Here is a 15871-nt window from a genome sequence, read left to right on the forward strand (position 1 = left end):
GGGAAATGTAGAAGCTAAAGAACTTATGATGCATGAATATGAACTAGAGAGGGGAATGTGGGTGGGAGAGGGTGTGCAGGGTAGAGGAAAACGAAGGGGCAGAAATGGGACAACTGTAATGGCAAAATCAATAGAATATATTTTAAAAAAGAAAAGCTTCGTCCATCCTGATCAAAGTGCCCAGGTCTTTTCACACAAGGGCTCTGATTACATTAATCCCCCACCCATGAATCCATCAGTGGCTCCCCATTCTCTTATAATGTAGTGAATTTTATTTTTTTAGCTTGTTATTTAAGGATTTTCTCTTACTTATCCAGCTTAGTTATACTTCTCCATAAGCCCAACCCAGGCCCCCACTCTGCTAACCCTCCCAGCCTTATGTTCTTTCCCAGTCCCCGCACTGCCGTGTGTGCCCGAGAGGGAGCTCACCGCACTCCTCTGCCATCCGCGTCTTCATAACCTCCTTGTTTTATTTTGAGGCTCGACTCAAGCCCTGCTTCCCTCCTGGAGCATTTCCTGATGATCATTATATTGATCATTGCCTTATTGATTTGCCTGTGTCACCCTGTTTACATGTAGTGTAAGGAGGGTTACCGATGTGAGCATCCTCCTCCCTTGTTTAAGCCACAGGCCCAGTCAGGCCTGCCCTCCTCTTATACTCTCTGTTTGATTACAGCCTGTCCTGAGCCAATATCCTCAGTGTCAACTTCCACACTTCCTTGCCTCGTCTCTCAGTTTGTAAGAACTGTGGACTCTGACTATAAAAACCCACCTCTAGCCTTGTCCCTCTTCCAAGCCTACTGCTGCTGCCTCAACTCAGGCTGTCGGCAGTCCTTCCCTGGGCTCCTGGAGTTACCTTCTCAGTGCTGTTCCTTCAACGGGTCTTTCCCCCCAGCCAGGACTAGGGTGAGGAAAGTGAGGTACCTGAAGCGCAAAATTTAAGGAAGCAACTCACTCACAGAGTCTTGCAAGTTCAGAGTCAGCACCTGACAGTGAGTGCTTCCTTAAATTTTGTGTTCCTAGCATCTCAGGCCTTGGTTAGCCTTGGTCCAAGCCCTGCCTCCCCTCCCCTCTGTCTGCCCGCTGCTGTTTATCCTCAACGTGGATCTTTTCAGGTATGAATGCTGTCCAGTCTGATCATTCGTTTTCCAAAGGATCAAGGCCAACTCCTTGGGTCAACTTCCCTTTATCTTTTGCCTTATCTCTCATCACTCTCACTGTCCCCACCAGAGTCTACATTCTACCCACCTTGAATGACCTGGAGTCCCTTTGGTGTGCAGTGCACCTGACATACCTCCAAACCTTTAAACTTGATCTTCTTCTCTCCCTTGGAACTTTCCCCTTTTTCAAAGAGAATTCATATTCATTATTCAAAACTCAGCATGACCCCCTCTTACATTCTATGGGAGGCTTTTCAGAATTCTCTAGAATTAATTAAGTCACTCCTTCCATTTTCCCCTTTAAGCATAATGTACTCACCTTAATTATAGCCTGTGTTTCATTTAGTGATGATTTTTTTGCATATTTTTGATCTCCCAGGAAACCAAAAGTTTAAAGCCCTGGGTTTATATTAAAATCATTTGAAAGTTTTTTAAAAGTAGTGTCCCTAAGTCCTACCCCAGAACTAAAGATGAGGGTGTGTCCTGTGCATCTTTGTTCTTTTCCTTCAAGCTTTCTGGTGATTCCGAAATGAAGCCCTCGACCAAAACCAGCACTAGGCTGCGAGCTGCTTGGGAGCGAGGGCCAGGTCCCTGTCATGTTTGCGGACCTCTCTTCGCTGCCCTGTGCTCTCTCCTCCTCGCCTTTCCTCAGGCCTTTCAAGGTGCCTGGCTTATAGCAAGAAGTCCTCTAAGAGCTGCAGAATTAATGACAACCTGCTTATCATTGGCTCAGTGGTTGGGATTACTGAAAAAGGGGTTCAGTCAGGTACCACCCCTCTTCCTCAGCACAGGCCTTGGAGTGGGGGAAGTTTGCAGATGGGTCCCACTGGTGTGGAACTGATATGTAATATCCGTGGCTCACCACAAAGGGACTTTCTGTAATGTTCTTGATTCGAAGACTTGCTTCTGCATTGCTTTGAACACCAAATGAGCTCTAATTGCCCTTTTTTTGGTTCTGCAGAACCATACATACAAAAAGCATTTTAATATCTCTTCTCCTATCTAAGGGACATGCTGTATGTTAGCCATTTCAGGAAAGATTAAGGAATACATTAGACTTCCTTATTAGGACTTTCCTTCTGCACTTGACTCACTGGATTCAGTGAAAGTGTCTTTAGGTGCCCAGGTGGACTTAGGTAACAAGCAGTACTATTGCTCATTATGTCATTACCTGCCTATATAAGCAGCTACGTCAGTCTCAGCCTAGATTGATGAACTTAAATGTCAGACTTTCCAGATGTAGCAGTCAGAGCGTGCTGTGGACTGCATCTGATATTTGCAGTTCTTTCCAGCAAAGGTGAGCTGACTTTCACTGCAAATGTTCTCCACTGAAAATTAGAAAGGGCTTTTTTTCCATTTGTACATATGCCTTTAATATTATCACTTCCCTTATTTTTATTTGATTTTCGTGAAGGTCCACAGACACATTTGAACACATACTGGTCCTTGCCTGTGGCAACTAAAAATAATAATTGGAAAAGCAAGGGCTTGGTTTTAGAAGCCTATTAATTACTTATTTAGATTATTTCAAATTGCAAAGAAAACCAAGTCTCTGAGATTTCAGATTAGATCACTGTTTCAGCGCTGTTTCAGGTGCTATCTTTTCAGTAGAACTGAGGGAGGCCAGAAGCTGTAATTTCGCCTTCTATAACATTCCAGAGCTCACCCCTTTCTTCCTGTTGTCTCTTTTTACCAGCATTTGTTTTCTCCCTTTCTCTCTTTCCTTCACATTAATAGTTATATTAGTATTTTTTTAAAATTATTGACTACCTATGTTTGACAGTTCTTAATGCTTTATCTCATTTAATCCCTCAAAAATCCTGTGAGGTAGGTGCTGTTATTAACCCATCATACAGAGAAGAAAATCGAGGCACAAAGAAATCCAGCAATTTAACTGGCATCAAACAGCTAGTAAATGGTAGCTAGAGCAAGGATTCAGATCTAGGCCATGTATTTCAAGAGCCTGGGCGCTTAACTATTTGCTGCCTGACCGCAAAGTTCAGAGTGGTCGACAGTAGTGGAATGAAGATGGAGGATATTGCATTTGGTTAAAAAACAAAAGGAACAACAACATGGCTTCCTTCTTCCCCTACCTCTACCCCCATTGCTTTAGTAATGGGTCCTCTGCTCAACACATTCAGTGAAAGAATCCAATAGAAAATAAAAATTCAAGCACAGAATTTGAAGCTCATAATGATGGGAAATAGCAAGTTGTAGGTAAAGGGGGAGACACTGCATCCTTCTTTGCACTGGGTGAGTGCAGGGGTAGCTGGAGAGGGACAGTGGTCCTCGGAATCAGCCTTTTACACACTGCAGCGGGGTCTTGCCAAGGGTTGGCCACGCTCAAAGCAAACCATTCTGGGGGTCCAAGAGCAGTGACCACAGGGCAGCAGCTGTGAAAGCTTCTACATCAGTGGGTAGGTAGGTGGGGAGGACCCATAAGAGAGCAGCAAGGGAGAGAGGTTGCCCGCCTCACCCTACACCTTGTCCCGCCTGATGGAAGAGAAAGCCTGGGCCAGCTTTGCAGGGCTGATCAACACTGTTATCTAGAAACCCCATCTAGTTAATCTGGACTGGTGATTGGTCAGTTAATGGAAAAAATAGTAAAAGAAAGAAAATGTACTTAAACATACAAGCATACATTCACTTGACCATCTTTGGGTGCAGGAGCAATGGCTTTCCATAGAGTAGGGGTCTTCGAACTAGAGTACCTATCTGTCATCTTTCTTGCCTCGCCAGCCACTGTGTGATTTTGACGTTCAGTTTTAATCTCTCTCAGGTGGAGTGAGGGCCCAGTATGAGCCCAGAATCTCTCATCTATGACTTTTCTCAGCCTTTTAGAGTTCCAGTGGTCACATTTGTTTAATAGCAGTCATTTTCTTTCACAACTAGTTTTCCCGAATCTTTCTTCAGTTAGTTTTTATAGAAGTGGCTCCAATTCCTTACACACTCCCATTTCATTTTTCACCTGATTGATGTTTAATTAAATAAATACTTAATGATAAGTGGAACTGAGTCAAACAGGTTGGGTGTAACTATAGTAAGCCTAAAGTGCTGCTGGTGAAGCAGAAAGAAGATGGGTGAGTTCAAGGAAGAAGTTCAAAGAAATAGTTCTCAGTGTGTTTGTTGGTGGGTTGATTAACTCGTTCAGTTGGTTTAATAAAAATGGGCTCGGTGGGAGAAAGTCCTACCTTTGGGAAGACAAATGCACCTGCCGCTAGTGAAAGGAATGATGTCTAAAAACTAATGAACGCAATCTAGGCAGTAAAGCCTAAATATGACAGATCATATTCTATTATTGTTTCCAACAACCATTTCCATAGCTGTTGTCATTTACGCTTATATATTTATTTTTTAACTTTTACCTAAAATTTTGTTTTAACCTAAGAAAAATCCCCTTTAAAAGGGCAGGTGAGATCATCACCTCATGGAGATTATTTACCACTGAACTCAGAACACTGCCACAAAATGTTTTTCATTGAAAATCAATCTATAAATAAATGATGGTATAAATTATAGAGTAATACATTAGTCATGGGTAACTGAAGTACTTAAGACAAATTTTAAAAACTTACTGGCTAAGAATTGCTATGAGAAAAACACTATAGATCATTTCTTAAAATTGTTCTATTTAGTTTAAAGGCAGTTTAAAATGATGCTGGGAAAAAAGATGTGGCCCCTGAGGGATTGTCAGAATCAAAAGCAGCCTCAGCAAAGAGACAGATATGGAAATGTGATATTTGTCAGGGGAAATGAGGCTATGATTAAGAAAAATGGAATAGGCCCCCATGTTAGAAAATTCCTTAATGGGAAATCATGCCTGAGGCCTCTTTTGTCTCTTAAAAGACTGAATGGCTGGGCTGGCCCAGAATGGCCTGCAGCCCAGCTGAGGCAGGAGATGGAGAGTGAGCCTCAGGTCAGGTTTCTCAGGCCAGGTTCAACCTCCTGAAAGCCCAGCTGAATTAGAATCTTCTTTAGATTCCTGAAAGGATCTGGGAATCTCTGCCCAGTCTCTCTCCCCATGGGAGGTCTGCCTCTAGTCCCAAGGAGGACAGGTCCTAGGAGGCGCCTGAAGTGTTGGCTCGTCCTCTAGAAATCTTCAGCCTGTGTCGGGAGATCTTGTTGTTCTGCGTCTTTGGATTTCCAATATTTCATAGCCTGCATCTTCTCCTCTCAAATATGTATTAGATAAATACATACTTTAAGTAAAAAAAATAATGTACTGGAGAGGTTACATGTTTCACTGGAAAGCACAACAGCCTAAAAGTGCTTTTAGATTCTGAAGTGCACCAAGGTCATGTCAGGTCTTGTTCTAATGCAAAGTCTGAGTCTGTGGGCCCAGAGTGGAGGCTGACACTCTACAATTCTAGCAAGTTCCCCAGGGGGCTGGTCCAGCCTTATACTCTGAGGAGCAAGGATTTAAAAGACCTCATTTCAAGTACTGACTTACCACAGCTACAGTTTCCTACTGGTAAAATAAGGCACGCTGAACTAAAATGCCTTTTCATTCTGACCAGCCGCAGCTGCACCAAGAGTAGAGAACTGAAATGGCTGGTCTATGTCAAGAGAACGTCTCCGCTCTGAGTTTTCGAGGACTCGCCATTACCACACCGTGAAAGCAAAGTGGGAACAGGAAAACAAACAAGGCAGGAAATAGTTCCTCTTCTTACCATCCTAGAGTTGCCAATTTTATTCACATCGTGCCTTTGCTAACATTGAAAAGTCTGGCTTAAAAAGTTAAAAATGAAAAAAAAAGTCTGGCTTTACTTAGATCACAGGATCAACTAAAAAACCGTCTAATTGTTTGCTCTAAAAAAGCTACTTGGTAGGCTTCATTCTCTCCATTGCATGCCCAATGGAACAGTCTTATTACCAGTAATAATTCAATAAAGACACACAAGATTATGGCCTTAAGATCTGAAACATATTTTTAACCAGAGTAGAAGCAAAGATACAGCTTAATACCACTTTTTTAAAAAACTGAACCTGCTAGTTGTGGAGGAACTTAGTACTGTCTTGAAATCTTTCTTATCCTTCAGAATCTTCTCAGATGTCCCCTCCTTGGTGAAACTTTCCCAGAGGCCACAGTCAGGATAAGTAGCCTCCATCAAGACACACACCTCATCACTGGGGAAAAATGGGAAGGATTTATAAAAACAAGTATAAAGGACACATGGACAACAACTAAGGGGGGGTGGAAATGGGAGGGAGGTGGGGAGCAAAACCTGGCGGCTCCTCCAGTTTTGTGCCTGTTGCCTCCCTCACTGAATGACAAGCATCTTGATGGAGTAGAAAGAGAGTTTAGGGACTTGGAGCCTAGGTACCTGAGTGGACACTGCTGCACTGTTCTGCCCTGGTCATCTGTCCCCAGGTGGCTATGGGGAGTTCTGGCCTGGCCGCCCCTTTCTGTAGTGGACATGATCAGGGGCTGTCGGGAGGGTTGCGTGAATAATGGGTGTGACACTGTCTCCCTGCTCTCCTGGCTTGGAGTAGGCATTGCGTGAACATTTTTGTGTGTTTTAACTTTTCTACTAAGGTCAGGGAACACAACTTACAAATCCTTACATTCCAGCACTTCAGGAAAGCTGGTGCTTAACAAATTCTTTAAAATTGAATTTAATATCCTGTCTTTTAAGGAGGTTAGGTGCATTTATTTTAAGCATAGTAATAAAACAACATGGAGAAAGAACTGCTTTGGTTTTCCCCAAACAGCTGATACTGAATGCATTTCTGAAGGACATGAAATGTATTTTGAAGTGGTTATTAAGTCTGGCAGAGATTTATTTCTAGTTTGATTAGTTTAGAAATCCTAAACATAAGTAGAGTGAAGGTAAACACCACACAGGACAAAAACTGTATTTAACAGGCAATACCTATAGGATAGCCCTTTTAATATATTTGTATGTATAAAATTCCTAGAAAAATTAGAAAAAATGATAATAGTCATGCTTGCGAAGAGGGTCAAGGGTGGAGGAAAAGGAAAGATTTGTTTCCATTTCATGCATTTCTGTGTGGTGTGACTTTTTGGCCATGTAGGCATGTTTAAATGTATATTAACAAGGATGGCTGAGGGGATTGAAGGACAGGCCATTTTTATTTTACTCCTTTATAGATTAGTCCCTAGTACATGTTATTTTTAAGTTTTATTTTCAAATGGCTTAAGTCCAAGGCGCTAATGAGGAATGAGGGTGTTCCGCCCCTTGCCAAGTCTCTAAGCCGTCTCTGTCACAGAAGTCCAGGGCGAGCTCAGCCTGCTCCACCATGGCTTCCGCTGAGCTTTCTGCAGCTCCTGGGCTGTGCCCTCACACTACTGCTGGGTGGGGGAGACTGAGCACCCAGTTTGAGCCCCTCGAGTCCCAGAATGACCACTTCGTAAAGCCATGCTGGCTTAGGGAAGACGAGGCTGCTGGTGACTGCCCTGAAGAAGCAGAATGACAGGATACGGAGACCAGTGCAGCAGGGGCATGCCCCTCCTGCGCCAGAAAAGCAAGAGAATTGCCCTCCTTGGACCACAGTGTAGGAGCCTGTTCTTTTTAGCAAGACATTGGATTTTCCTTTTCCTCTCTTGCACACTGAGTTGTTTTCAGCATTAACCCCTTTACTCCCCACCAGGGTTGGGAATGTGCCCCTTGGGAGGAGTAGTGCACCCCTTGTTCCATAGTAGAGTAGAATGAAGCATTATTTTCTTTTAGCTGCCATCTATCATTTTCTATTACTCCTGACTTAAACTAATTTTATGAAAGTGGAAGTGGTGCCCAGGGAGAACACCCTGCAGAGACGCTGGAGGTACTACTTTCTGTTCTGGGTGCTACCACCCACCACACAGGGGCCTGGACAAACTGGGATGTTTTCACGGGACGGCAGCCAGGGCTGATAGAGAATCGTAACCACACTACACAACAAACTGCTGACAGACAGGAATGTAATCACCACTCACTTTTCTTTGGACAAATCATTAACTTCTCTGTGCCTCAGTTTCCTCACCAGCGAGCTGGACTTCCAGAGTATTAACCTCCAAGTGTTGTCATGAAAATTAAATGAGTTAATTTACACAAGCACTTAGGGCTGGTAAGGGTTCAGCAAGTGCTCGTGATATTTTGTTTCTGGGGCTGGAGCTCAAAGAAAGTCTCCCCAGTGTTCGGGTTGCAGCAGCCACAGGCCACTCCTGGTCTGAGAGCTCACTTTCTGATTCGTAGGCATTTTTAAAGATGCAGACATTGTTATAAACAAGTTTAGCTACTGGTAATTCTTGTAAGAGACATGAAGCAAACTTGTACCTCTTATGCTGTAAATAAGGGATATGCCGCATATGCATTTCACCAGGTGAATCTGTCTGCTTTTGGAATTCTTTTTGCCTTGTGCTGATAAATTTTTTTATGTTGTGTTCTGGACATGCATTGGGCCTCAGGAGACATGTAATCTCTTTATTGAGAAGGATGATCTTCACTCCTCCAGTGAAGATGGTGGTGTAGACAGATATGGCTCACCTTTTCACACAACCACATCAAAATTAAAACTAAAATGTGGAACAGTCATCACTCAGAATTCTAAAAAATTGAGTTGAATGGAAGCCTGACAACTATGGAATTAAAGAATACACATCCTCCCCTGGCTGGTGTAGCTCAGTGGATTGAGTGCGGGCCTGCAAACCAAAGGATTGCAATTCGATTCCCAGTCAGGCACATGCCTGGGTTGCAGGCCAGTTCCCAGCAGGATGCACGAGAGGCAACCATACATTGATATTTCTCTTCCTCTCTCCTTCCCTTCCCCTCTAAAGATAAATAAATAAAATCTTTTTTTTAAAAAAGAATACACATCCATCTGGGCTGCAGCAGTGGAACAGGCTAATCCCACACCCACATGTGGTAGATACAATTCAGGAGAGATATCTCAGGAGCAAGGAGTTCCAACCCCACACCAGAACCCCCAGCCCAGGCTTCCAGTGCCAGGAAGATAAGTCACTACAGCTTTTGGCTGCAAAAACCAGGGGAGATTGAGTTGGTGAAAGAAACTTCTGAAGCCCCAAGCAGTTCTTCTTAAAGAACCCATACATGGACTCACCTACTCAGACTCACTCCCTCTGAGCTCCATTGCCAGGGCAGCAGCTTCAAAGGCACCACTGGCATACAAGGAGGAATGGAATTGTCTGGCATCAAAGCAAGCAGAAGCCATTGTCCCTTTTCTAAACCCTCCCCCGCAGAGCCACAGAGCCGGAGAGCTGGTGCTATATCTGAGACTCCATCAACCTGGCTAACACTGTTTGACCCACCTTGGATATCCCCAGAGACTCCACCCCACCCAACTAATGGATCCACCCAAGCTACTTTTCCATACGAATGGCTGATCTTGGCTCATGCTTCACAACTTCCTAAATCCTCTGAAACAAGTAGCAGCTGACCTCAGTGGGCCCCAGGCCCAGTACTAGCAGCATCCAGCCTAGATTCACAGCTTGGCTTTGCCTGGGAATCTCCAAGCCCAGCACAGGTAGCAGCCATCTCAGATTGCTTTATAGTTCAGGCAGGGTGGCCCCAGGGAAAACACAGGTGGGGGCTGATCTTGGCCTGCACTACTCAGGAAATCCGAGGGCCTGTGCACCCAGTGGACAGCTATAGACCATGCTGGAGCACGACCACATTGAACCTGCACGGCTGGTCCCCCACAGAGAGCAGAAGTTGGTGGTAAGTGGCCACAGTCAATCCTTGTGGTTGATTGGCCTGGGCGAATCCCTCCCATTGATCTGCCAACAGCAACCAAGCCTCAACTACAAGAGGAGGGTGTACTCAGTCCACACAAAGGGCATATCTTAGGTACCCAGCTTGGGTGATGGGGGAGGCTGTGCCACTGGACCTTTACTACTTAGGTCACACTACCAAGACATGGAGTCAAAGCAGCTCTACCTAATACATAGAAACAAACACAGGAAGACTGCCAAAATGAGGAGACCATGAAACATGGCCCAAATGAAAGAACAGATCAGAACTCCAGAAAAAGAGCTAAACAAAATGGAGATATGCAGTCAAATGCAGAGTTCAGAACACTGGTTATAAGGATGCTCAAGGAACTCAGTGAGGACCTTAAAAACATAAGAAAGATCCAGACAGAAACAAAGGATACACTAGTTGAAATGAACAATTTACAGAGAACAGTAGAATGGTTGAAGCCAAGAATCAAATCAATGATTTGGAACATAAGGAAGCAAAAAACAACCAATCAGAACAAGATAAAAAAGAATAAAAAAATGAGGATAGTATAAGCAGCCTCTGGGACTACTTTAAGAGGTCCAACATTCACATCATAGGGATACCAAAACAAGGAGAGAAAGAGCAAGAAATTGGAAATCTATTTGAAAAAGTAATGAAAGAAAATTTCCCTAACTTGATGAAGGAAATACACATGCAAGTCCAGGAATCAGAGTCCCATTTATGATGGATGCAAAGAGGCCCACTCCAAGGCACATCATAATTAAAATGTGAAAGGTTAAAGGTAAAGAGAAAATCTTAAAAGCAACAAGAGAAAAAAAGTTAGTTAGTTAGTCTTAGGGGAGTTCCCCTAAGACTGTCAGCTGATTTCTCAAAAGAAACGTTGTAGGCTACAAGAGACTGACAAGAAATATTAGAAGTGTTGAAAAGCAGGGACCTATAGCCAAGATTCCTCTACTCAGCAAAGCTATCACTTAGAATAAAAGGGCAGATAAAGAGCTTCCCAAAAAGAAAAAAACTAAAGGAGTTCTTCATCACCAAACCATTATTATATGAAATGTTAAAGGGACTTGTTTAAAAAAAAAAGGAGATCAAAACTGTGAATAGTAAAATGGCAAAAAGAAATACATATCCACCAACAATTGAAACTAAAAAACAAGCTAAGCAAACAAGAAGAACAGAGACAGAATCATGGATATGGAAAGTGTTTTGATGGTTGCTAGATAGGAAAAAACTATGGGGGAATGGATGAAGAGGTGAAGAGCTTAAGAAGTACAAATAGATAGTTACAGAATAGCCATGGGAATTTAAACTACAGTCCAGAAAATGAAGTAGCCAGATAACTTATATGAATGGCCCGTGGACATGAACAAGGGTGGGGTGATTGCCTGAGGGAGTGGGGAGTGCTGGGTGGAAGGGGCAAAGAGGAAAAAAATCAGGACAACTACAATAGCACAACCAACAAAATATAGTTAAAAAAAAAAAAGAAGGATGATCTGTGTATTGTCGGCCCTGTAGTACAGAGAAAAATATGCCATGTCCACCCAGGCGTGGCTGACCAGTCACATCTTGGCAGTCTCCCCCAGTCTAAATAAAAACAGCTTTTGTCTTTTTTTATTCTGCAATTGCTCTGACACTGGCATTCACTGTAGCTGTCTGCAGTTGAGCATCGACAAAGCAGCATCTGCATGTCATTGATGTGAGGGTCATTATGCTTTGCCAACTGTTGTCTTTCTGGATCTCATATTGATCCATTAACTGTGTGTTAAGCAAACAAATTCAGGGTGAATGTTTGAACAGGCCATTTCCAAAGAAATCTAAAGCAATAAATCAGCCAGTATTTTTTTTTGTTTTGTTTTATTTTTTTACCTTATTACTTAGATGCTGCTGAGTATCTTAAATGTGCTTTAGAAAAGGAATTGTTCAAATGGTGCTTTGGCGAAGAAGGTAAAAAGCAGAAATAAATGAAAGGTATAGTAGCAGCTTTTTAAACACCTCATTCAAATAGAATGTACTTCCATTATTAATTATGCCATTTCCCCTAGTCATTGCACAGCCTTTTGGAAACCTCTCTGAAGTAACATTTGCCACACCTAATGTTATTTGATCCTAAGAAAGAATCTGGACAGGGCCCATGGGGGGCCTGGTTCTTTAGAAGCAGCGAGTGAATTAGAAATTCAAGTGTATGCTCATAGTGATACAAGAAGGACAGCTCTCTAGCTTTTCATTTTCCATTTGTTTCCTTATGGAAGCAGAGCCAACAATGATGAGTTTCATAATTCCTAAACTACTAATAGCTTTTTCTTTTCTCCTTAGGCTCCTTAAAATCCTGACTCCAAGAAAAAGTTTTCTGTTATGAATGGAATTTGAGAGTATTTTCAAATTAACTTTTATAACCTCTAAACTCACCTTCCCTAGCTTGCTTGCTTTCCCAAGGAAGGGCCAAAGCTTTCTGAAGGGACTAGAGAGAAAATCCTTAAAATGCTCTAAAGGGTCCCTAAGGGCCTGACCTTGGCCCAGGTCATATACAGTCATATGCTACAGGCAGAGACTGGAAGCAGACTGGGGAATACACTTTGACCTTGGAACACTTGACCTTACAGTCCCCCATCTTGGCCTTGTCGTGGTGATAAGTCAGGTGTTCACATCAAAGGGGATGTGACCATGACTCAAACTCCAGGACTGTTCTGTGTAGAGACTCCTTATGTCTGCCCACTTTGTACCTATCTCCATGTGGCTGGTGAGAACGTGACTATTTTGTCTTTTGCACTTGCCATTGGTCACGGCAGCCAAAGGTAGCCCACAAAGCTTACTTTCCAACTTGAAAGCTGAATGGTGTGTTCTACAGGCTATATTTTTAAAGGAAACTTTTTCCATGCATAATGCTGCAACGTATCTTGTCCCTTGTTCCTTTGCTGTTACATGTGTCATGTACTCCCAATCTCTGACATGTTTCTTTGCTTTCTGTGTGTTACAGGCAGCATAGTCTACCTCGGGATGATGGTGGGGGCGTTCTTCTGGGGAGGACTCGCTGACAAAGTGGGAAGGAAGCAGTCTCTTCTGATTTGCATGTCTGTCAACGGATTCTTTGCCTTCCTTTCTTCATTTGTCCAAGGTTATGGCTTCTTCCTCTTCTGTCGCTTACTTTCTGGATTCGGGTAAGGTTTTCTCCTTTGTATTTTATAGTAATGTATTTATTCTTAATAATTGTACATGTTATCCACTCTAGAGGACCTCATGACCGAGAAATTATCCCTTAACAAATCCCCTTCCCTGCCTTTGTGTCAGCCTATGGGGCCATAGTGCCAGTTCTTAGAAATGTAATCATCAGCCTTTCGGTCCAGAAGAGAAGGGAACACATGCCTGTGTTCTCGCGGCTGATTCGTTTAGTGCTTTACTTCTGGGAAATGGGTGTTGTTTTAACTGGAAAGCTGTTTCTAAGGCAGAGCACATTCATAAGTGCATATTTCTTCTGAAAATTTAATTTAAGCAAGAAATAGCTCTGGTCCTACATTATGAACAAATTAAAGGTTTGGACCACTCAGGCATTTTCTTAAATCCAGGATGAGAGTGTCTCCAATAAAGATTATTTTATTGATCTACATTGACAGCATATACAACTAGGAAGGAAGCTTGTGTTTGACTTTTGTTGAATTAAGAGAAGTTGTACTGTTAGCCGAGTGCAATGGCATAGTATAGCCACTGGTGTAGCCATTTTCTTTAAGGAGCTTGAAGCACTCACTACCACAAAGTCAACTCACACCTTAGGAAAACCTAGTACTCGATTAGATGAGTTCAAGAAACTGCTTTGATAAGGAAAAAAATTTTTCAAAAACTTTCTGATTTGTTCTTGAGAACTTTATTTTCTTTCATTAGAGACATTCTTTCTCTAGAGTGTCTGACATAAGATAAATCTATAGGAATTATATAAAAATAAACAAATGAAGATAGAGAAGGATATAATGCTGAGTTATGAACTTGAAAAGCCTGTCAGTTGTGGTTGTTGATGGGGGAGGTACCCACACAGCAAAACACAGTTTTGCCAAAACAGAAGGTCAGAGAACTACAACATGTTTTTTGTTTATTTTTAATTTTTTAGACAGAGGGGAAGGGAGGTAGAAGGAAAGGGAGAGAAACATCAGTGTGTAGTCGCTGCTCATGCACCATCTACTGGGGACCTGGCCCACAACCTAGGCATATGCCCTGACCAGGAATCGAACAAACAACCCTTCAGTTTGCAGGCTGGCACTCAATCCACTGAGCCACACCACCAGGCTCTTTTTTAATCTTCTCATACCCCCTCATATGCTACATTCTGCATATGATGGGCAAATATGAGACTAACTTGCACAAACTTCAGGAAATTTTCTCAGAATACATACATTCCAGTAAACCTAGAGAATTGGAAAGTTTGAGAAAGTGTAAAAATATTATTTCCTTGAGAAAAAAATGATCAGAATCAATAATTTGCTTTATGATGGTGGAGGAGGAGGGCTTTTCCTCAGCAGAGGGCCTCTCTGATGCTCAGAGCTCTGTGTGAGATGGGCTTACATGCACTACTGACTCTGGGAGGTAATTTGCCTCGTGGATTCAAGGGCTACAGCATACCTAATTCTGAGAGAAATGGGATACCTGAGGAAGAACAGGTATTATTTGGGGCTCTTTGTTAAAGGCCCTTCTACGGATCCATGGGATGAGACATTCTTTTTCACCAGGAAAAACCAAGGTCTCCTTCCACTTCCTATTACCTATGTAATACCATTAGCCTGTCAGGAGAAGGCTAATAGCCTAAATTTTGAAGTTTCCAGACCTTCCCATTTGCAGTCTTTCCCAGGAAATTTCACCCATATCCACAGACTCAAAAGTACCTTACTGTGGTGAAATTATTATGGCGATTTTAAGTGCCAGTCTGCATTGTGATGTGGCCAACCCAGTTGACTGCAGAGACAAGGGCTATTATGGTGGCTACAAAACACTCAAAACTAATGGACTGTCCAGACACTAATTCACAGGCAGCACAGAAGCAGAGCCTGCTTGGGTATATTCATGACGTCATCTTATTCCCTGTTGCCGACAAATCATTCTTCAGCTAGCAGCTCAGGGCTGCTAACCTCTGAATAACATAATTGACCTGGCAAAGCACAGACTGTGTATTGCTAACTCAGCTAGGCTGTCTAAATTACAGTACTGGAGGCAAACGCACTGTGCCTTTGGGAAATTGGCAAGGACTGAAAGTCCAGAAATCCAAGTCCATCTACCCCCTTCCTGCCCTTCACTGTGGGACCTTGGGAAAGTCTCTCAGCCTTCCCAGTCTGGTACGTGTTTTGAAAAGGGAGATAATAATGCTTGACATTCCTACCTGGGAGTGTGAGAATCAAGTGATATAATGTATTGAAAGTCCCAGTAGAGGAGGAGAGGTAGGATGAGGGTTAGGAGCACTCCCCCATGGTGCAGCACTTCCTGTTTTCTTCGCTCTTTGTCCCATCCTTCAGCTAAGCTGCCTGTACTCGGTGCCTCAGAGTGACAGCAGAGGGACAGGGAAAAAGAAGCCTCTTTCTGGCTCTGAAATTTTAAGTCTTACCTGTGAGGGCAACTGAAAGGATGAAGCACAGGCAGAAGACTTGGGAGAGACCAGGGCGAGTGACATAAAGCCTCCCTGGCCCCCAGAAGAGATGGAGAGTCCCTAGGCTGGGGGCAGGGCTAAGAGGAGCCACGTAAGCTTACTTACCTGGGCCCAGGTGGCAAAACACCCAGAGTTTTGTGAGATCCAGCAGCTGAGGGGACCTGAGAAATGTTGTTAAAGAAAATGAAGAAAGTTATTGTTCTTCTTCAGCTGAGTTTATGGGTCATGTTACCTACATATAACATATAAAGTGCCACATCTATGGCAGAGGATTTTTATAAGTATTTTTATTATAGTTGATATACAATCGTCTGCTGGATATAATATATATTAGTTTCAGGTGTACAATATAGTGATTTTGACACTTTTATAGCTTATAATGCGATCAC

The 15871-nt window shown here is 42.9% G+C and overlaps 1 protein-coding gene across 1 annotated transcript in view; it reads left to right on the forward strand.

The window, feature by feature from the left end:
• SV2C (synaptic vesicle glycoprotein 2C) overlaps positions 1 to 15871 on the forward strand; it is a 183759-nt gene that overhangs the window by 69643 nt on the left and 98245 nt on the right. Inside the window, exon 3 of the mRNA XM_037143719.2 lies at positions 12837 to 13017. Coding sequence (XP_036999614.2) covers positions 12837 to 13017 — 181 coding nt within the window. The remainder of the gene's footprint in view (positions 1 to 12836; positions 13018 to 15871) is intronic.

This window comes from Artibeus jamaicensis, unplaced genomic scaffold (assembly GCF_021234435.1).
Source record: "Artibeus jamaicensis isolate MK-2021 breed Jamaican fruit bat unplaced genomic scaffold, CSHL_Jam_final contig_373, whole genome shotgun sequence".
In the NCBI taxonomy this organism is placed as follows: Eukaryota; Metazoa; Chordata; class Mammalia; order Chiroptera; family Phyllostomidae; genus Artibeus; species Artibeus jamaicensis.